A 23,190-nucleotide genomic window follows, 5' to 3' on the forward strand; every position below is an offset into this window, starting at 1 on the left:
TTATGGAACACAGACGTTGAAAGTTAGCCTACACGTCACAGCAATCTGATGAGGATTCTATGAATCTGTTTTTGACTCATGCTGGACACTAAAAATAGCAATGGTCTCTTGGCTATCTGCATGTGATGTGTACTATACAATGGAAAAATCAAGGTATATTCTTGTTTTCTTAACATTTACATTTACGTCATTGAGCAGACGCTCTTATCCAGAGCGACTTACAAATTGGTGCATTCATAACAATGTAAAATCCTGTTGAGTCATTTAGAGGTTGCCTTCTGTTGCAATATCAGTCAGTGTAGCAATAACCGTTGTGTCTCCAAGAAAGGAACTCAAATGTATCACAATTATAAGTTTACAATGATGCATCATGATCAAGTAATTGTGTACATCAAAAATGAATGCTCAGATGAAACACAAAGGGCCATTCTACAGCATTTGTATTCATAAAAATCACAATATCCTGTCATTAAACATAAGTAATGTAAAAAATTGTCAAATCAAACATTCAATTCAGCAGAACGTTATAGGACAAGTGGGAGAAGTAAGCATTTGAGCTGCACTCAAGTAAACATTCTTGATTGACTAATCAAGTATTCCTTTAACTGCCACCCTGGAGCACCGAACAAGTGTTTTCTTTTTACATTAAAGAAATGGAACACCCCATATCACGCGATTGCATGTTAGCTTCTGTGGTTTGACATCAAGATGCTTGGTCTTCTCTCCTAACACCAGCTAGGCAAAGGTGTTAATATAAAATGTGTCTTCTACGGTAAGAGGCAGAAATAGCTGCATGACATACAAAATGGCACATTCTCATTCAAACTGCGTAAATCATTTTAAACAAACATACCGCTGAGTGTACGAAACATTAGGACCACCTGCTCTTTCCATGACATAGACTGACCAGGTGAATCAGTTGAAAGCTATGATCCCTTATTGATGTCATTAGTTAAATCCACTTCAATCAGTGCAGATGAAGAGGAGGAGACAGGTTAAAGAAGGATTTTTAAACCTGGAAACGTGGATTGTGTATGTGTGCCATTCAGAGGGTGAATGGGCAAGACAAAATATTTAAGTGCCTTTCAATGGGGAATGGTAGTAGATTCAACTCAATATTAAGAAGGTGTTCTTAATGTTTTGTACACTCAGTGTACATTGGAACACACATACTGTACATCTGAAAATATTCAGGACCAAGCGCATACTTGTGTAAACAACTGCGAATTAATTAATTCTACTTCTTTAAATACATTGTCATGGCCATGAAAACACATTTGAGAGGATCTTGACTTGAGATAAAACAATAACACTATCGGTCTCTGTCTGTCTCACTTGTTGCAGCATGGGAAACAGCAACAGAACAACTTCCTACAGGGGTTGTTCTTCTTGTACTTCACCGCCAGTTTGATCTGAGCCTGGGCCTTGCCTACGAAGTCTGTTGTTGCGACTACGTTGGCCTCTGTTGTCCACCATGGCCCCCTGTTCCTCCACCAGCAGAGCCATCTGGAAGAACAGCTCATGGATGTCCATTTAGTGGAAGTATTACTATATAGTTTATGTATCCAATCCTTTCAGATCTACACAGCGGGATCATTAGATATCTGTGGGGAAGGAGCAGTGAGTGGTTGATTTAGGATTGGGTGATTGTCGAACAGAGAGATAGGTACCTCACTTGCTGGTGGGGTTATGGAACACAGACGTTGAAAGTTAGCCTACACGTCACAGCAATCTGATGAGGATTTTCTGAGTCTGTTTTTGACTCATGATGGACACTAAAAATAGCAATGGTCTCTTGGATATCTGCATGTGATGTGTACTATCAATGGAAAAATTGAGCCACATTCTTGTTCTCTTAACAATGTAAAATCCAGTTGAGTCATTTTGAGGTTGCCTTCAGTTGCAATATCAGTCAGTGTAGCAATAACCGTTGTGTCTCCAAGAAAGGAACTCAAATGTATCACAATGATAACAGTTTAGAATGATGCATCATGATCAAGTAATTGTGAACATCAAAAATGAATGCTCAAATGAAACATAAAGGGCCATTCTACAGCATTTATAAAATTCCCAATATCCTGTCATAAAACATAAATAATATCAAAAAATTGTAAAATAATCAAACATTCAATACAGCTGAAAGTTAAAGGAATAGTGGGGAGAAGCAAACATTTGAACTGCACTCAAGTAAACATTCTTGATGGACTAATCACATATTCTTTTAACTGCCACCCTGGAGCACCGAACAAGTGTTTTCTTTTTACATTAAAGAAATGGAACACCCCATATCACGCTATTGCATGTTAGCTTCAGCGCTTTGACATCAAGATACTGGGTCTTCTCTCCTAACACCAGCTAGGCAAGGGTGTTAATGTACAGTAAGAGATAGAAATAGCTGCATGACCTACAAAATGGCACCCTCATTCAAACTGCATAAATCATTTTAAACATACACTGAGTGCACAAAACATTAGGAACACCTGCCCTTTCCATTACATAGACTGACCAGGTGAATCAGTTGAAAGCTATGATGCCTTATTGATGTCACCTATTAAATCCACTTCAATCAGTGTCGATGAAGGGGAGGAGACAGGTTAAAGTGTGCCATTCAGAGGGTGAATGGGCAAGACAACATATTGAAGTGCCTTTCAGTTGGGAATGGTAGTAGATTCAACTCAATATTAAGAAGGTGTTCTTAATGTTTTGTACACTCAGTGTACATTGGAACACACATACTGTACATCTGAAAATATTCAGGATCAAGCGCATACTTGTGTAAACAACTGCAAATTGATTACTTCTACTTCTTTAAATACATTGTCATGGCCATGAAAACACATTGGATCTTGACTTGATATAAAACAATAACACTGATATCGGTCTGTCTGTCTCACTTGTTGCAGCATGGGCAACAGCAACAGAACAACTTCCTACAGGGGTTGTTCTTCTTGTACTTCACCGCCAGCTTGATCTGAGCCTGGGCCTTGCCCACAAAGTCTGTTGTGGCGACTACGTTGGCCTCTATGTTGTCCACCATGGCCCCCTGTTCCTCCACCAGCAGAGCCATCTGGAAGAACAGCTCATGGATGTCCTTGATCCGACTCTCCAGCTCAACCAGCTCCTTGTGCCGGTTCTCGATCTCCGTAAGCGCTGATCGCGCCGTCCGCCCGTCCGCCAGGAGGTTGTCGGAGAACACGTTCCACTTACCCGTCTCGACCATCTCCTCAATCTGATCTCCGGTCACCTCCTTGCCCATTATCTTTGCCTGGCGCTGGATCCGGGTCTTGCAGTTCTCCCTCTGGCCCATCTCCGCTTGGTTGTACTCAGACATGGCCTCGTGGAAGGCCCCGGTGAGAGAAACATACTGAGAACGCACCATGCGGACCAGAGCAGAATGGGCACCATGCTCTTCTTCCAGCTGTTTGTGCTGCATGCCAATCTTCTCCAGCCGTGTGTAGATGCCCTCCCCCCGGGTCTTGATGCCCTTGGCCAGGGCATTGGAGTCTCGTTTGATGGAGCTGATCCGCCGGACAGAGGTGAGGAATCGGGTGTTCTGCTTGCCCAGGCGCTTCACATCCAGCCGGAGCAGAGCGATCTCCTTCCTCATTGACTGGACCTGTCTGAAGATGCTGTCCATCATCTCTTCGCCTTCGAACACCACTGACTGGTGCTCCAGCTGTTCCTTGTCATCAGTGCCCTGACCCTGACCTCCCTCGTCCATGTCTGAAGAAGCGGGGGCCACCCCCTTCAGGTCAACCAGTCTGTCTCTCATCCTACCTGGAATGGGAGGAAAATGTTGAGGGTTACTGTATGATCTCCTTATCATCTCCTCTCTTTCATCCTACTTACTGTATATTGTAGAGCAGAACCCTGCTAGAGCAGTGCAGTTTTCATTCTTTATGATCATGCAAGAAATTTCAGCAAATGTTGACTTTTTCATGCCTTAAAGAAGTTAGCGAGCTGCATAAACTGTATTAAGTGCAGCATATCTGATTTAAACAGATAACAGCCACAAGCCCTCTTTCTATTAAGGCAATTTAACGGCATTCTATAAGAGGAAATTAAATGACACCTATTAGCGCTGCAGACGATACAGGACTATTAAAGGCCCAGTGCACTACTTTTGTGAAGAATTTTTTTTTCTTCAATGTTTTAATTAATATGTTGGGTTTTTTCAGCACCCCTACATGTTGCGGCTATGGGCGGTGGTGACTTTATTTTTTATAGACATCAGTTATTAGATTCCACTCCATTGACTCATAGGACATCTGTAACAAAAGTTACGATTTTAACAACAATTTGGTCACTGAAAGACATAGATGATCAAATCTGTGGTGTGTTTCTTTACCACCCTTTAACACACCTCAAACCTTTTCCAAGCATTTAATTATAGGCTTAGGTTATGACTTATCGTCTCTCTATAATCTCTTTCATGAGGCTACATGTATTTTACTGTTACAGTAGGCTACACAAGAGAATGCAGTATGACAAGTTTCTTTCTGTGCACCAACTGAACACCGTGACAAAAGTATCAGGCCAAAATACAAGCGCACATACACACCTACTGTACAGTACCAGTCAAAAGTTTGGACACGTGCTCATTCAAGGGTTTTTCTTTATTTGTACTATTTTCTACATTGTAGGATAGTAGTGAAGACGTCAAACTATGAAATAACACATAAGGAATCATGTAGAAACCATAAAAGTGTTAAAGAAATCTAAATATATTTTATATTTGAGATTCTTCAAAGTAACCACCCTTTGCCATGATGCCAGCTTTGCACACTCTTGGCATTCTCTCAACCAGCTTCATGAGGTAGTCACCTGGAATGCATTTCAATTAACAGGTGTGCCTTGTTAAAAGTTATTTTGTGGAATTTCTTTCCTTCTTAATGCGTTTGAGCCAATCAGTTGTGTTGTGACAAGGTAGGGATGGTATACAGAAGATAGCCCTATTTGGTAAATAGTCGCTCCTACCAGGTGGCGTGGCGAGAATCTGTCTCCGCACCACGCGCTCTCACCACTGGTGTCCCCCAGGGCTCTGTTCTAGGCCCTCTCCTATTCTCGCTATACACCAATTCACTTGGCTCTGTCATATCCTCACATGGTCTCTCCTATCATTGCTATGCAGACGACACACAATTAATCTTCTCCTTTCCCCCTTCTGATAACCAGGCGGTGAATCGCATCTCTGCATGTCTGGCAGACATATCAGTGTGGATGACGGATCACCACCTCAAGCTGAACCTCGGCAAGACGGAGCTGCTCTTCCTCCCGGGGAAGGACTGCCCGTTCCATGATCTCGCCATCACGGTTGACAACTCCCTTGTGTCCTCCTCCCAGAGTGCTAAGAACCTTGGCGTGATCCTGGACAACACCCTGTCGTTCTCCACTAACATCAAGGCGGTGACCCGATCCTGTAGGTTCATGCTCTACAACATTCGCAGAGTACGACCCTGCCTCACACAGGAAGCGACGCAGGTCCTAATCCAGGCACTTGTCATCTCCCGTCTGGATTACTGCAACTCGCTGTTGGCTGGGCTCCCTGCCTGTGCCATTAAACCCCTACAACTCATCCAGAACGCCGCAGCCCGTCTGGTGTTCAACCTTCCCAAGTTCTCTCACGTCACCCCGCTCCTCCGCTCTCTCCACTGGCTTCTAGTTGAAGCTCGCATCCACTACAAGACCATGGTGCTTGCCTACGGAGCTGTGAGGGGAACGGCACCTCCATACCTTCAGGCTCTGATCAGGCCCTACACCCAAACAAGGGCACTGCGTTCATCCACCTCTGGCCTGCTGGCCCCCCTACCTCTGAGGAAGCACGGTTCCCGCTCAGCCCAGTCCAAACTGTTCGCTGCTCTGGCATCCCAATGGTGGAACAAGCTCCCTCACGACGCCAGGACAGCGGAGTCAATCACCACCTTCCGGAGACACCTGAAACCCCACCTCTTTAAGGAATACCTGGGATAGGATAAAGTAATCCTTCTAACCCCCCCCCCCCTTAAAAGATTTAGATGCACTATTGTAAAGTGGTTGTTCCACTGGATATCATAAGGTGAATGCACCAATTTGTAAGTCGCTCTGGATAAGAGCGTCTGCTAAATGACTTAAATGTAAATGTAAATGTAAAAGACCAAGTCCATATTATGGTAATAACAGCTTAAATAAGCAAAGAGAAACGACAGTCCATCATTACTTTAAGGCATGAAGGTCAGTCAAAAACAGAAAATGTCAAGAACTTTGAACGTTTCTTCAAGTGCAGTCCAAAAACCATCAAGCGCTATGATGAAACTGGCTCTCATGAGGACCACCACAGGAATGGAAGACCCAGAGTTACCTCTGCTGCAGAGGATAAGTTTATTAGAGTTAACTGCACCTCGGATTGCAACCCAAATAAAATGCTTCACAGAGTTCAAGTGTCTGATGAGTCCAACCACCATGTGTTTGTGAGACGCAGAGTATGTGAACGGATGATCTCAGCATGTGTAATTCCCACCGAGAAGCATGGAGGAGGAGGTGTGATGGTGTGGGGGTGCTTTGCTGGTGACACTGTCTGTATTTTATTTAGAATTCAAGGCACACTTAATCAGCATGGCTACCACAGCATTCTGCAGCAATACGCCATCCCATCTGGTTTGCGCATAGTGGGACTATCATTTGTTTTTCAACAGGACAATGACCCAAAACACACCTCCAGACTGTTTTTGACCAAGGAGAGTGATTGAGTGCTGCAGATGACCTGGCCTCCACAATCACCCGACCTCAACCCAATTGAGATGGTTTTTTGATGAGATGGACCACAGAGTGAAGGAAAAGCAGCCAACAAGTGCTCAGCATTTGTGGGAACTCCTTCAAAACTGTTGGAAAAGCATTCCTCATGAAGGTGGTTGAGAGAACGCCAAGAATGTGCAAAGCTGTCATCAAGGCAAAGGGTGGCTACTTTGAAGAATCTAAAATCTTGATTTGTTTAAACACTTTTTTGATTACTACATGATTCCATGTGTTATTTCAAAGTTTTGATGTCTTCACTATTATTCTACAATGTAGAAAATAGTAAAAATAAAGAAAAACCCTTGAATAAGTAGGTGTGCCCAAACTTTTGACTGGTACTGTATATTGGCGACATTATTTATTGTAACAGAAAACAGGCGCAACATATTACATTTAAATAACAATTAGCATTCAAATGAAATAAAGCAGCTAAAAATTTCACTCGCCCAACAACCCAAACTCAACTTGATGAGCAAAACGCAACCTAGTGTACAGTAGGCTAAATTAAATAACAGGACTGAAACAACTCCAAACTGAATCAGAAACATTTACCTGATATCGTGCTCCGTAGACTATCCTATAACACCAAAATCATTCAAACAGAACAGACAAATGCTCGAAGAATCATTTCCCCTTTCTGCTCCGTTTAGTCATCTAGCTGTGTCTGCCAGGAACCAACCCACCACCTACTTTATTGCGTATATTCATTAGTGCAAACTGTAGCAAATCGTAACAAAACGTTTCGTATTGGGTAAATTCAGATTGAGCCGTCCCGTGTCTGCACGTTTGGTTCCGTTTGGTTCCTACTGAATACACCCCTGGCAGGGAGTTTCCCCATGGCTGCTCTGACTTTTCTCATCCACAGCAACAGTGAAGGTGAAAAAGCGGAAGCAAGGACAACAACCATGTTCCCGTTTTCATATTTTAAACTCTTAAAACATTGTTGACAGTAATCATTTATATTGTGGTTGTTTTATGTTACTGGAAACTGAGATTTAGTCAATGTTGTTGTACATTATACTTCTGGTATATTTGAATGAGCATGATGGAACATATTGTGCATATGGGGCGGATTCCAACCTGAGTTAAGCGTGCGTAAATGGAACGCAATTCCCGTTTTATGCACTTTTCTCTCTAAGCATATTCTGAATTTGAACATAAGCAAGAGAACAGCATGGCATTCTGACCTTGATTTAATTCCATGGTACGAATTAATGGGGAGTCGGCGGCGTTTAGCTCCCCTAAATGCAACAAAAGTCAACATGTGGCGTGTTTCCACATAATGCTAATTTAGCCATTCTCATATTTCTTTAAAATGCAGTGGTAAATATATTTTACAGTGGTCAATATGAAAATAAAATATTCCAATGAAACAAACACCCCCACCTCTCTGTCATGGTTTAAACATTTTTTTTCTATGTGGGAAAGCCGCCCAGCTGGTAGGCCTAGTGCTGAATTTCAGCCTCAGCTGAGCTCCTTTATGCATATTTGTTTGCCAGGCGACCTTGATAAAAAAATAGCCATTATTCCAATGAATTATATTTATCCGTTAATTTATCATCGTTTGCTTTAGTCATTCAGCTGTTTAGAGCGCTCATTGCTTTGTTGTTCAGGTGCGCGGGTACTGGTGTTATCCGTGCCATCTGTGGCCAGAAGTAGTAGACCATTTATTTATCTTCATTATTTTCTATCTGTTTTCTTTACTGGATCACCTTTGGCATGTGGTATTTATTAGGATCTACATTAGCCCCTGCAAAAGCATCAGCTACTCTTCCTGGGGTCCTTATGAAACATGACATAATACATTGTACAGAACATTATTAGTCAAGGACTGAAATACATACATTTAAAACGTCACACATAGCCTATATATCAATCCATACACACAATATCTAGGTCTAATACATGATACATGGCAAATTACAATAAAATATATATAAAATGACTGTCTCTTCACAGTCCCCTTTGTGCAGTAAGGTGTTTTTTGAACATTTTTTTTTTTTTGTTACTATTTTTAATCCTACCTTGAGTTATCTGGGGTGGCAGAGCGTCCCATGTAGTCATGGCTCTATTTAATACTGTGCGTTGCCCAGCCTCTGTTCTGGACCTGGGGACTGTGAAGAGACCTCAGGTTGAATGTCTTGTGTTGTACGGATGAGTCTCCAAACTGTTGGCCAACTGCTTGAACAGACAGTTCGGTACCTTCAACACAGCGATACATCACACAAAGACCAATAGTGATGCAGTTAATCTCTTCACAACTTTGAGCCAGGAGAGACTGACATGCGTATTACTGGAACTTTCCCTCCGTGCACATCTAAGTGCAATACGTGCTGCTTTGTTCTTGACCAACTGCAATTTACCTATGTCCCTCTTTGCCGCACATGACCACACAACTGGGCAGTAATCCAGGTGCGAAAAAACGAGGGAATGTAGGACCTGTCTGGTCGACTGAGATGTCAAGAAGGCAGAGCAACGCCCTATCATGGACAGACCTCTTCCCATTTTAGCAACCATTGAGTCTATATGTTTTGACCATGTGATGATGGTCGATAATTTCACTAGACTAGCCTACAGCCTACAGCTAGATAACAATGCGCATCGAATCCACCCAACAAGTATACGTTAATGACAGTAGGCCTATGGTTGACTCTCGGTTAGAAACATTTGATTTTGCAATGGCGTAGGCCTATATTATTTTGGATTTGTGTGCCCACGAGAACTGTTTCACGGCAAAACATAATACTATGAAAAGTATGCATAGTTACACTTACAGTGCATTTTCCCGAGATCTCCAAGATCTATTAGTAATGACAAATAACACTGTCATACATGTCATTCATGTAAGGAAAGAAAAATAGTGTTTTATGTCACACGATCTGTGAAGACTCCAAACATTAACTCATGAATTATGGACACCTCATGAACTAGGGTGTAGAACATGTTTTGATTCACCTAATGTATTATTTAATTTGGCTTTGCTTTATCTTGGCCAGGTCGCAGTTGTAAATGAGAACTTGTTCTCAACTAGCTTACCAGGTTAAATAAAGGTGAAATAAAAAAATAAAAAAATAAATATATATTGAATGTAGGCTAACTATTCTGCCTGTGTTCATGTGTTTAAAATTGCCTTGGCTGAGAGGGTAGGCTTCCGCAGTAGTGTAGGCCTGGAGGAGGGTAAATGCAAGTAAACGCTGTTCACCCACATATAAAAAAAAAATGCATTGAAAGCATAGGGAGCGGTACTTTTTTTCACAGCGACCGGCAATCAGAGTTTACCCACATATTTTTTTTAACACTATACCACTGGCTACCGGTAGGCCTATTTGAAGTTCAGGGTAATACAGATGGTATCCTAGTCTAGTAAGTTGAGCATGTGTGTTAGGTGGACCATCCCATTTTTCCCTAGACAGTTTCAGCCCCATTTCAGGTGTCCTGACTTTTCAGGCTACAAAAAAAGGTACATTTGGCCTAATCAATGGGAATGGCGGACTGTCATTAGGCACGCTTCTTGTTGTTTTGTAACAGATGTTTATTTCCATTAATCAAATGGTGCGATTATGTATACATGCAGTTTGGATGTTGGAATCATGTTGTGGAAGAACTACTTTTTAAAGTGATTTGTTTGACAATCAGATGACAACATCATGACTGGTTGTGTTCATGCCACATTAAAAGGTAATACTTTTTTACTGTTTAAATGAATGTCATAGTGTAATTCACACTGCTTAATGCCCTCATAATTACACCACCTTTACGTGCAAGGAAACCATGAATAAGGTTGAGCGAACCTGCCTGTTCCAAGTGGAAAAAGCATCTACTTCCTTTTTTCCGATAGAAATAACAGCATTCGCCATGCACTGTAATTTATAAATTGATAAGATCTATTGATAAGAGCTAGGTAAATAAGTCATCAGTTTGGAGGAGGGGATTATAAAAACACATAGCAATTGTTTTAGATTCATTTTCCTTATGATCCTCGGAGAAGAATGTGAAACCAGTTATATCGAAGCAAATCATTTGGGACATGACGCCTATTTGAACCGTTATGGAACTCAGACCACACACAGCAGATTAAACCTGGAGCCTGGCGCACGGTTCACCACGACTGGACCGCTGTCATACAGTTCCATGATTAGTGAAGGTAGATTAGGTAGATCAACCCTTATTGTACACCTTTTCCCTCCTTCCAATATTTCATGGATTGACCTTGAATATGACAACTTAGAGGATAAATCAATACAGTGAGGGAAAAAAGTATTTGATCCCCTGCTGATTTTGTACGTTTGCCCACTGACAAAGAAATGATCAGTCTCTAATTTTAATGGTGGGTTTATTTGAACAGTGAGAGACAGAATAACAACAAAAAAATCCAGAAAAACGCATGTCAAAAAAGTTAGCCATATTCCTTTTCTTTTTATAAAAAAACTAAACTGCCTAGTCCTTGCCAATGACAAACACATCCATAACATGATGCAGCCACCATCATGCTTGAAAATATGAAGCTTTGTACTCAGTGATGTGTTGTGTTGGATTTGATCTAAACATAACACTGTATTCAGGACATGAAGTTAACTTCTTTGCCACATTTTTTGCAGTTTTACTTTAGTTTTGGGATATTTCATTCTGTACAAGCTTCCTTCTTTTCACTCTGTTAATTAGGTTAGTATTGTGGAGTAACTACAATGTTGTTGATCCATCCTCAGTTTTGTATTTTTTTAACAGCCATTAAACTCTGTTACTGTTTTAAAGTCACTGTTGGCCTCATGGTGAAATCCCTGAGAGGTTTCTTTCCTCTCCGGCAACTGAGTTAGGAAGGACGCCTGTATCTTTTTAGTGACTGGGTGTATTGTTGCACCATCCAAAGTGTAATTAATAACTTCACCATGCTCAAAGGGATATTCAATGTATGTTTTTTTTTACCCGTCTACCAATAGGTGCCCTTCTTTGCGAGGTATTGGAAAACTTTGGTCTTTGTGATTGAATCTGTGATTGAAATTCACTACTCGACTGAGGGACCTTACAGATACTGTAATTGTATGTGTGGGGTAGAGATGAGATAGTCATTCAAAAAACATGTTAAGCACTTATTGCATAGAGAGTAAGTCTATACAACTTATTATGTGACTTGATAAGCACATTCTTACTCCTGAACTTATTTAGGCTTGCCATAATAAAAGGATTGCAAACTTATTTACTCCTTATTGACTCCTATCAACAACCCCTATCAACATCTGCTTCCTCTATTACCAAATCAGCTTCCCATTGTGCTAATGATAAGAATTTACACATCAGCTCATCCTTCTCAATACTAAAGTCCAAATTATCAAACCTAGAATAGAAAGAGTTCAGACTCTCTGCAAACTCAATGCAATGTTCTTTTGATTGAAAGTGTCATTGGTTGGTAGTCCAGAGAGAGTTTTTAGGCCCTTCTATGCATCCCTCATACAGTATTTCCCTCCTGGAAATGGTTATCCATCGTTACCTGGCCTTATTGTAGGCCAACCTCCCAGTCCCACTGCTTTCTTAAAAAAATCATATTATTTACAATAATATCAAGGTAATTAATGTATCACATACATAATGTATCAGATGAGATATACAATCATTTGCAACATGGAAAACAGCAACAGAACAGTTTCTTGATGGGATTGTTCTTGTCATATCTTTTGGCTTCGTTCAGTTGATCCCTGGCAATCGCGATAGGTGCCTCCGTCTTTTGTACGTTGGTCTCGATGTTGTTGAGCACCGCTCCCTGTTCCTCTGTCAGCACAGCCACATCCAGAAACAGCTCTTGAACCCCCTGGATCCTCTTCTCCAGGTCCAGCAGCTCTTTGTGTCTACTAGCAATCTGCGTCAGTGCCGACTGGGCCGTCCCATCAGCCAGGGCGTTGAAGATATTCAACTGCTGCCCGCTCTCCATCATCACCTCAACCTCCTCAGACGTGACGTCTCTGCCCACAATCGCCATCTGTCTCTGGATCAGTTTCTTACAGTTCTCCCTGTGTCCCAGCTCTGTCTCGTTGTAGTTGAACATCACTTCCCTGAAGGTGGTGCTCAGGTTGGTGTACTGCGTCCGGGCGATACGTACCACGTGGTCAGTGCTACCTCGTTGAACCTCCAGCTTCCTGGTCTCCCTGTTCATCCTGTGCAGCCTCTGCAACACAGCCCCTCCTCTGGCCTTAATGTCTGTTGCAATGTTGTTGGCGTCCCTGATCACATCACTGGTGTCGTCCATAAATGTATTGTTCAAGGCGTGGTAGTTCTGGTGCCGGAGCTGGGCATGGTCTCCCTGGATCTGTTGGATCTCCTGCCGAACATTTTGGGCCTCCTGGAGGATGCGGTTCAGCTCAGGGTCGTTGTCAGGTGCCACTGTTGCACAGTTCCTGCCCGAATGGGCAGACAGGTCATTTAGGTCCAGGTCCACATTGGGGAAGGCCTCATTGGTATAACCTCCTCCTCCTCCAGGCTCGTCCAACGCATCCTGAAGTTGGCCAAATCTGTCTTTCATCTGGAGAGAGAGAGAGAGAGTCAGTGCTAACCATTGACCCAGCCACCATACCATACCACCAGGCTACCCATCTGCTACCTGTGTTGTCCCTCCTGCCTTGCTGGATTCCAATGGCCTATTCAGGCTTAGGAAATCTATTTATTTTTCACACATTTAGATTGAAGCACTTCTCAGTAGTTGGTATTTTGACTTACTGTATGCAGGTGCATAAGGGGCTTTCAGGTGTGGCTCCCTTGCGCACACTATTGTTATATTGTTATATGTCACTCACTGACAGTCACTCAATTATCCCATGTCAGTTAAAACATTTTAGATTGTTAAATGAGTCTAGTTAGTCTATCCAGTTTCTAAACTTGTAGTAATCTTGCAGAAAAAATGTTTCTCAACTCCCATGGAAAAATGTGTAGAATTGCAGGAAATTAGCTGGAAAGCAAACTCATTTGTTTACTTTTTGTGAATAAAATGTTTTTTTCTGCTAACAGATCCCTCTGTACATATTACATTCTAGTTTTTAATCCCAGCTATTTTAGTAAATGAAGCTACAGCAACCAATGTGATAATGGCTGGGGTCAACCCCCCCCCACAGCTTTTTAAACATTACAGTAGAAAAGAGGCCGAAATACCTGTCATGTTGACATGCTTTTCAGTTGCTTAAATATGACTGTTTTCACATTTGTCTCCAGAGATCATAAAGTAAAATAGATCTAAAACAATTGTCATTTATATTTACAATTCCATGAACTTAATGGATTGCTTATTTACCTAGGTCTTATCAATAGATATTATCGATGTATAAATTACAGTGCATTGAGATCGGTGTTATTTCGAAAGGAAAAAAACGAAGTCAATGTTTTTCCACTTGGAACCGATAGGTTGATCGAACATATTCATGGTTTCCTCACATGTAAATGTGGTGGAATTATGAGGCGAAGCGAGAGGCGACACTCGTGAAAATATGTCAATGCGAGAATACAGCGTAAGCAGACCAAGTGGAGATTTTCTGTATGGAGGCCTATGAGAGTGTCGGATTTGACTCCCGTTGTTAGGGCGAAGACAAGACCATCTCGTCTTTATATAGAATATCTCTGGTCAAGGTAAGAATATGGCGTATCTGTAAACAACCTCTGCCACACCTCCATCTCTATGATCTCCACCCCAAATGAATAGCTGGCTGTCACATGTGTTTTCTTATGCTTAAAGGTAGATGCACAAAGTAAGCATAGTGGGTCAAATTCCGCAACAACTAAGAGCATTGAACCGCAAGGCTCAACTTCTCCGTCGTTTTAGTCCCATGGGTAGCATGCTGTAACAGCATGAAGCTAACCTGTGCACATGCGCAGATACTGTGTGTGACTGTGTGAATATCTGTGGTGCTGCTGCTCATGGCAAAGTCATTCTGCTGAGTCTATCTTGAAGTTAATTGTCAGAATACCCAATACGTTCAGAGAGAAAACTGGAAGAAAAAGTGAATAAAGTTCAATTTATGCGCACATAACTCGGGTCTGAATTCCCCCCATACTGCCTATTTTCCTACATGCTCTGCCTTTTGTCTTGAATCTCATGATTGGCTGGTGTTTTATCCTGTTTTGCCCTTGCCCTTTCCTGTCCTTTATCTGCTTATTTACCCACTGATATCTGAGATCTTCAACCAGTTCATCCCATTCATGTTTTAGTTCTTAAAATCAAAATGTCATGCAACTAAACTCACCAAACAAGTTTGTTCTTAATGCAAAGATCTGGTAATAAAGATCTTTTTAAAAGCATACTTGAGCTTGTCTTTTTTTACATGGAAAACTGTGTTTGTTTTTGATTGAATGAGAGTGACTTGGCAAATTAACCCAGTAATTTACCAAAACCTTTGACAAAAAATGTTGGTCTTACCCAATATGAGCATGAAAAGTAGCTTTAACAAGACGCAAGATAAGCTATTTGTCAAAGATTATTATCACATGCCTTTTCACACAGTAGTCTAATATGTAGAGAGTGAAAGGAAAGAGATCACATGTAACCATTGAATAAAAGCAATGATTGCGCCCATTTAACTCTAGGACAAAATAGTCATGATATTCAACATCTACATATTTCAATCAGAATGAGTTTGGTTTGGTTACCCTTCCAATATGATGAATGTTGGTCGTCCAAATATGTTACATTTCTTCTCCTCTTTTACTCAAGAACACAGAAAACGCAGGTAGTGACTAAATATGTCCAATGATGAAAGTGGATGGAACAGGTGAGTTATTCTGAACTGTAAGCCACTGTCGCTTATTGGCCAGGTTAAGTTCTTACAACATTCCAGTCACGTCACAGTCTCATGTCACATGGGCCTATGGAATGTCTGAAAGCTATTGTTTTTAAAGACAACATGTCTATTACAGGACGTGTGGTGCCTTTTTGAATCCAGTCTGCCCGTATCACCCTGATTTCAACTGGATCTCAATAAACATATGACTTGTTTCCAAAACAGTGCTTTATAGACCTATTCCAGAAGGCCTCAAGTCAATAGCACTTTACCTGACCTTGAAAACAAATACGTCTTCCTGTAATACCACGATTGTACATGGCAGTTTTTTTTAATACTATTTTCATTAAAACACTAGGCATACAAATGCTTTGTTATGGGGTTGTGGCAGGTAGACTGCATAGGGGTGATTACCCAAACAACTAAGACAAATCATGTAGCCTACGCTAGGCCAAATATGCACAAGATAACACCTACAAAGTTCACGTCACTGTACACTGACAATGCACACCAAAATAATGTGAGAAATAAGAAGGAAGTATTCTAGATATTTAATCTACCAAGTGGGTGTAGTCATCAGAGGAAGTGAAATGTTAATGTGAGACAAGATCGCCAAAGTGTTACTGTCAGGGCTACATCCCATCCTCCTCTTTACTTAAGCCATGGTCATACTGTATACATGCTGAACTGCTGGATTATTTCTCATACCTACAAATAAAATATTATGTTACTCAATATAATGAATCGTGTTGAGGTTCAACCAATGATATATATATATAGTTCCGTGAAAAAGTATTTGACCCCTTTCAAATTTTCTCTACTTTCGCATATTTTTAATACTGAATGTTATCTGATCTTCAACCAAAACCTAATATTAGATAAAGGGACCCTGAGTGAACAAATAACACAATAATTACATACTTATTTCATAAACAAAGTTATGCAACACCCAATGCCCCTGTGTGAAAAAGTAATTGCCCCCTTACACTCAATAACTGGTTGTGCCACCTTTAGCTGCAATGACTCCAACCAAATGCTTCCTGTAGTTGTTGATCAGTTTCTCACATCGCTGTGGAGGAATTTTGGCCCACTCGTCCATGCAGAACTGCTGTAACTCAGCAACATTTGTGGGTTTTCAAGCATGAACTGCTCGTTTCAAGTCCCGCCTCATCTCAGTTGGGATTAGGTCTGGACATTGAATAGGCCATTGTGGTGAAGAAGGCGCAACAGAGCCTCTTCAACCTCAGGAGGCTAAAGAAATTTGGCTTGTCACCTAAAATCCTCACAAATTTTTACAGATGCACAGTTGAAAGCATCCTGTCGGGCTGTATCACCGCTTGGAACGGCAACTGCACTGCCAGCAACCGCAAGGCTCTCCAGAGGGTGGTGCGGTGTGCCCAACGCATTACCGGAGGCACACTACTTGCCCTCCAGGACACCTACAGCACCCGATGTCACAGGAAGGCCAAAAAGATCATCAAGGACATCAACCACCCGAGCCATTGCCTGTTCACCCCGCTATCATCCAGAAGGCGAGGTCAGTACAGGTGCATCAAAGCTGGGACTGAGAGACTGAAAAAGAGCTTCTATCTCAAAGCCATCAGACTGTCAAACAGCAATCACTAGAACATCCCACCGGGGGCCAGCACAGAACATTTTTTTTAATGAAATTGTATGAAATGTATGCATTCACTACTGTAAGTTGCTCTGGATAAGAGCGTCTGCTAAATGACTAAAATGTAAATGTAAATGTAAACATTAGAGGCTGCTGCCTATAAGCATAGACTAGGAATCAATTGACCATTTTAAGGAATGGAACACTAGTCACTTTAATAATGTTTACATATCTGGCATTACTCATCTCATATGTGTTGTTAGGTCCTTATTTTTCAGAGTAAATAACTCACGGATACTAGATAAGCTTTAACCAAGTTTAATTCTTCCTAAAGGTTCTGTACAGCTGTAATCAGACAACCCAACATTTGCCCCACTCAGATATATATATCCCACTTAAGAATCAAATCCAATTTATTTATATAGCCCTTCTCACATCAGCTGATGCCACAAAGTGCTGTACAGAAACCCAGCCTAAAACCCCAAACAGCAAGCAATGCAGGTGTAGAAGCACAGTGGCTAGATAAAACTCCCTAGAAAGGCAAAAACCTAGGAAGAAACCTAGAGAGGAACCAGGCTATGAGGGGTGGCCAGTCCTCTTCTGGTTGTGCCGGGTGGAGATTATAACAGAACATGGCCAAGATGTTCAAATGTTCATAAATGAGCAGCATTTATGAGCAGCATTTACCTCAGGAGTAAATGTCAGTTGGCTTTTCATAGGCGATCATTGAGAGTATCTCTACCGCTCTTGCTGTCTCTAGAGAGTTAAAAACAGCAGGTCTGGGACAGGTAGCACATCCGGTGAACAGGTCAGAGTTCCATAGCCGCAGGCAGAACAGTCGAAACTGGAGCAGCAGCACGGCCAGGTGGACTGGGGACAGCAAGGAGTCATCATGCCAGGTAGTCCTGAGGCATGGTCCTAGGGCTCAGGTCCCCCGAGAGAGAGAAAGAAAGAAAGAAAGAAAGAAAGAAAGAAAGAAAGAAAGAGAGAATTAGAGAGAGCATGCTTAAATTCACACAGGACACTGGAGAAATACTCCAGATATAACAGACTGACCCTAGCCCCTCGACACATAATCTACTGCAGCATAAATACTGGAGGCTGAGACAGGAGGGGTCAGGAGACACTGTGGCCCCATCCGATGATACCCCCGACAGGGCCAAACAGGCAGGATATAACCCCACCCACTTTGCCACAGCCCCACACCACTAGAGGCATATCTTCAACCACCAACTTACCACCCTGAGACCTGAGACAAGGCCGAGTATAGCCCACAAAGATCTGCGCCATGGCACAACCCAAGTGGGGACGTCAACCCAGACAGGAAGACGACATCAGTGACTCAACCCACTCAGGTGACGCACCCCTCCTAGGGACGGCATGGAAGAGCACCAGTAAGCCAGTGACTTGGCCCCTGTAATAGGGTTAGAGGCAGAGAATCCCAGTGGAGAGAGGGGAACCGGCTAGACAGAGACAGCAAGGGTGGTTCGTTGCTCCAGTGCCTTTCCGTTCACCTTCACACTCCTGGGCCAGACTACACTCAATCATAAGACCTACTGAAGAGATGAGTCTTCAATAAAGACTTAAAGGTTGAGACCGAGTCTGCGTCTCTCACATGGGTAGGCAGAGCATTCCATAAAAATTGAGCTCTATAGGAGAAAGCCCTGCCTCCAGCTGTTTGCTTAGAAATTCTAGGTACAATAAGGAGGCCTGCGTCTTGTGACTGTAGCGTACGTGTAGGTATGTACGGCAGGACCAAATCGGAAAGATGGGTAGGAGCAAGCCCATGTAATGCTTTGTAGGTTAGCAGTAAAACCTTGAAATCAGCCCTTGCCTTAACAGGAAGCCAGTGTAGAGAGGCTTTGGTTCTAGTCAGGATTCTAGCAGCCCTATTTAACACTAACTGAAGTTTATTTAGTGCTTTACCTGGGTAGCCGGAAAGTAGAGCATTGCAGTAGTCTAACCTAGAAGTAAGAAAAGCATTGATTCATTTTTCTGCATCAATTTTGGACAGAACATTTCTGATCTTTGCAATGTTACGCAGATGGAAAAAAGCTGTCCTTGAAACAATCTTGATATGTTCGTCAAAAAAGAGATCAGGGTCCAGAGTAACGCCGAGGTCCTTCACAGTTTTATTTGAGATGACTGTACAACCATCAAGATTAATTGTCAGATTCAACAGAAGATCTCTTTGTTTCTTGGGATCTAGAACAAGCATCTCTGTTTTGTCCGAGTTTAAAAGTAGAAAGTTTGCAGTCATTCACTTCCTTATGTCTGAAACACAGGCTTCTAGCGAGGGCAATTTTGGGGCTTCACCATGTTTCATTGAAATGTACAGCTGTGTGTCATCCGCATAGCAGTGAAAGTTAACATTATGTTTTTGAATGACATCCCCAAGAGGTAAAATATATAGTGAAAACAATAGTGGTCCTAAAACGGAACCTTGAGGAACACCGAAATTTACAGTTGATTCGTCAGAGGACAAACCATTCACAGAGACAAACTGATATCTTTCCGACAGATAAGATCTAAACCAGGCCAGAACTTGTCCGTGTAGACCAATTTGGATTTCCAATCTCTCCAAAAGAATGTGGTGATCGATGGTATCAAAAGCAGCACTAAGGTCTTGGAGCACGAGGACAGATGCAGAGCCTCGGTCTGACGCCATTAAAAGGTAATTTACCACCTTCACAAGTGCAGTCTCAGTGCTATGATGGGGTCTAAAACCAGACTGAAGCATTTCGTATACATTGTTTGTCTTCAGGAAGGCAGTGAGTTGCTGTGCAACAGCTTTTTCTAAAAGTTTTGAGAGGAATGGGAGATTCGATATATGCCGATAGTTTTTTATATTTTCTGGGTCAAGGTTTGGCTTTTTCAATAGAGGCTTTATTACTGCCACTTTTAGTGAGTTTGGTACACATCCGGTGGATAGAGAGCCATTTATTATGTTCAACATAGGAGGGCCAAGCACAGAAGCTCTTTTAGTAGTCTAGTTGGAATAGGGTCCAGTATGCAGCTTGAAGGTTTAGAGGCCATGATTATTTTCATCATTGTGTCAAGAGATATAGTACTAAAACACTTGAGTGTCTCCCTTGATCCTAGGTCCTGGCAGAGTTGTGCAGACTCAGGACAACTGAGCTTTGGAGGAATACGCAGATTTAAAGAGGAGTCCATAATTTGCTTTCTAATGATCATGATGTTTTCCTCAAAGAAGTTCATGAATTTATTACTGCTGAAGTGAAAGCCATCCTTTCTTGGGGAATGCTGCGTTTTTTTGTGACAGTATCAAAAAGACATTTCGGATTGTTCTAATTTTCCTCAATTAGGTTGGAAAAATAGGATGAACGAGTAGCAGTGATGTCCCGCCCTGACCTTAGAGATCCTGTCTCTATTTTGGTTGGTCAGGGCGTGAGTTGGGGTGGGCATTCTATGTCCTTTTTTCTATGTTTGTTATTTCTTTGTTTCGGCCGGGTATGGCTCTCAATCAGGGACAGCTGTATATCGTTGTTGCTGATTGGGAGCCATACTTAGGCAGCCTGTTTTCCTTTGGGTTTTGTGGGTGGTTATTTTCTGTTTAGTCATTTGTTACCTGACATAACTGTTTAGCTGTTGCACTTTGGTTTTTTTCAGTGTTCATTCAAATAAATTTCATGATGAGCACTAACCACGCTGCGCCTTGGTCTACTCTTTCAGACGGCCGTTACAAGTGAGGGCTCTTCGATACTGCACGGTACTGTCTTTCCAAGCTAGTCGGAAGACTTCCAGTTTGGTGTGACGCCATTTCCGTTCCAATTTTCTGGAAGCTTGCTTCAAAGCTCGGGTATTTTCTGTATACCAGAGAGCTAGTTTCTTATGACAAATGTTTTTAGGGGGGCAACTGCATCTAGGGTATTGCACAAGGTTAAATTGAGTTCCTCAGTTAGGTGGTTAACTTATTGTTGTCCTCTGACGTCCTTGGGTAGGCAGAGGGAGTCTGGAAGGGCATCAAGGAATCTTTAGGTTGTCTGAGAATTTATAGCACGACTTTTGATGCTCCTTGGTTGGGGTCTGAGCAGATTATTTGTTGCGATTGCAAACGTAGATGGTCTGATAGTCCAGGATTATGAGGAAAAATATTAAGATCCACAACATTTACTCCATGGGACAAAACTAGGTCCAGAGTATGACTGTGACAGTGAGTAGGTCCGGAGACATGTCGGACAAAACCCACTGAGTCGATGGTGGCTCCAAAAGCCTTTTGGAGTGGGTCTGTGGACTTTTCCATGTGAATATTAAAATCACCACAAATGTGAATATTATCTGCAATGACTACAAGGTCCGATAGGAATTCAGGGAACTCAGTGAGGAACGCAGTATATGGCCCAGGAGGCCTGTAAACAGTAGCTATAAAAAGTTATTGAGTAGGCTGCATAGATTTCATGACTAGAAGCTCAAAAGACGAAAACGTCGGTTTTTTTTTGTAAATTGAAATTTGCTATCGTAAATGTTAGCAACACCTCCGCCTTTAGCGGGATGCGCGGGGGATATAGTCACTAGTGTAACCAGGAGGTGAGGCCTCATTTAACACAGTAAATTCATCAGGCTTAAGCCATGTTTCAGTCAGGCCAATCACATCAAGATTATGATCAGTGATTAGTTCATTGACTATAACTGCCTTGGAAGTGAGGGATCTAACATTAAGTAGCCCTATTTGAGATGTGAGGTATCACGATCTCTTTCAATAATGGCAGGAATGGAGGAGGTCTTTATTCTAGTGAGATTGATAAGGCGAACACCGCCATGTTTAGTTTTGCCCAACCTAGGTCGAGGCACAGACACGTTCTCAATGGGGATAGCTGAGCTGACTACACTGACTGTTTTAGTAGCAGACTCCACTAAACTGGCAGGCTGGCTAACAGCCTGCTGCCTGGCCTGCACCCTCTCTCATTGTGGAGCTAAGGGAGTTAGAGCCCTGTCTATGTTCGTAGATAAGATGAGAGCACCCCTCCAGCTAGGATGGAGTCCGTCACTCATCAACAGGCCAGGCTTGGTCCTGTTTGTGGGTGAGTCCCAGAAAGAGAGTCAATTATCTACAAATTCTATCTTTTGGGAGGGGCAGAAAACAGTTTTCAACCAGCGATTGAGTTGTGAGACTGCTGTAGAGCTCATCACTCCCCCTAACTGGGAGGTGGCCAGAGACAATTACTCGATGCCGACACATCTTTCTAGCTGATTTACACGCTAAAGCTATGTTGCGCTTGGTGACCTCTGACTGTTTCATCCTAACATCGTTAGTGCCAACGTGGATAACAATATCCCTATACTATCTACACTCGCCAGTTTTAGCTTTAGCCAGCACCCTCTTTAGATTAGCCTTAACGTCGGTAGGCCTGCCCCCTGGTAAACAGTGTATGATCGCTGGATGATTCGTTTTAGTCTACTACGGGTAATGGAGTCGCCAATGACTAGGGATTTCAATTTGTCAGAGCTAATGGTGGGAGCCTTCGGCGTCTCAGACCCCGGAGTAGAGACCAGAGAAGGCTCGGCCTCAGACTCCGACTCGTTGCTTAATGGAGAGAACCGTTTGAAAGTTTCTGTCGACTGAATGATCGACACCGGCTGAGCATTCCTACAGCATTTCCCTCCAGAAGCCATGAGAAAGTTGTCCGGCTGCGGGGATCGTGCGAGGGGATTTATACTACTATCTGTACTTACTGGTGGCACAGACACTGTTTCATCCTTTCCTACACTAAAATTACCCTTGCCTAACGATTGCGTCTGAAGCTGGGCTTGCAGCACAGCTATCCTCGCCGTAAGGCGATCGTTCTCCTGTATATTATGAGTACAGCGACTGCAATTGGAAGGCATCATGTTAATGTTACTACTTAGCTTCGGCTGTTGGAGGTCTTGACGAACCATGTCCAGATAAAGCGTCCGGAGTGAAAAAGTTGAATGAAAAAAAAGTTGAGTGAGGGAAAAACTAAAAATATAAACAGTAATTAAAAACTGTAAAGTTGTCAGGTAGCAAATTAAGGTTCACTTCTCCTTCTCTCCAATCCTTCTTATGGTTTA

At 42.3% G+C, this 23,190-nt stretch overlaps 2 protein-coding genes across 3 annotated transcripts; both read right to left on the reverse strand.

Moving 5' to 3' along the window:
* Window positions 1-422: 422 nt before the first annotated feature.
* On the reverse strand, window positions 423-7,469 carry LOC115172246 (syntaxin-11). 2 transcript variants are annotated; one of them, XM_029729491.1, is made up of 3 exons: window positions 7,324-7,469; window positions 3,089-3,777; window positions 423-1,527 (listed from the first exon to the last, which is right to left on the reverse strand). In XM_029729491.1, the coding sequence occupies exons 2-3, from the start codon at window positions 3,770-3,772 to the stop codon at window positions 1,372-1,374; spliced, it is 840 nt and encodes a 279-aa protein (XP_029585351.1). In that variant the 5' UTR covers window positions 3,773-3,777; window positions 7,324-7,469; the 3' UTR covers window positions 423-1,371. The 2 variants fall into 2 exon arrangements, with proteins under 2 accessions (XP_029585351.1, XP_029585350.1); XM_029729490.1 differs by lacking the exon at window positions 423-1,527 and having other exon boundaries at window positions 2,044-3,777.
* A 4,313-nt stretch (window positions 7,470-11,782) lies between these two features.
* Window positions 11,783-15,551, reverse strand: LOC115172250 (syntaxin-11). Its single transcript, XM_029729507.1, has 2 exons — window positions 15,394-15,551; window positions 11,783-13,282 (listed from the first exon to the last, which is right to left on the reverse strand). The coding sequence occupies exon 2, from the start codon at window positions 13,280-13,282 to the stop codon at window positions 12,377-12,379; it is 906 nt and encodes a 301-aa protein (XP_029585367.1). The 5' UTR covers window positions 15,394-15,551; the 3' UTR covers window positions 11,783-12,376.
* Window positions 15,552-23,190: the final 7,639 nt, after the last annotated feature.

The sequence above is a fragment of the Salmo trutta genome, chromosome 33 (assembly GCF_901001165.1).
Source record: "Salmo trutta chromosome 33, fSalTru1.1, whole genome shotgun sequence".
Lineage (NCBI taxonomy): Eukaryota > Metazoa > Chordata > Actinopteri > Salmoniformes > Salmonidae > Salmo > Salmo trutta.

What these genes read in the sequence shown, in the direction of transcription:
- LOC115172246 (XM_029729490.1), bottom strand. Translation starts at nt 3,772, where the DNA reads ATGAGAGACAGACTGGTTGACCTGAAGGGGGTGGCCCCCGCTTCTTCA.
- LOC115172250 (XM_029729507.1), bottom strand. Translation starts at nt 13,282, where the DNA reads ATGAAAGACAGATTTGGCCAACTTCAGGATGCGTTGGACGAGCCTGGA.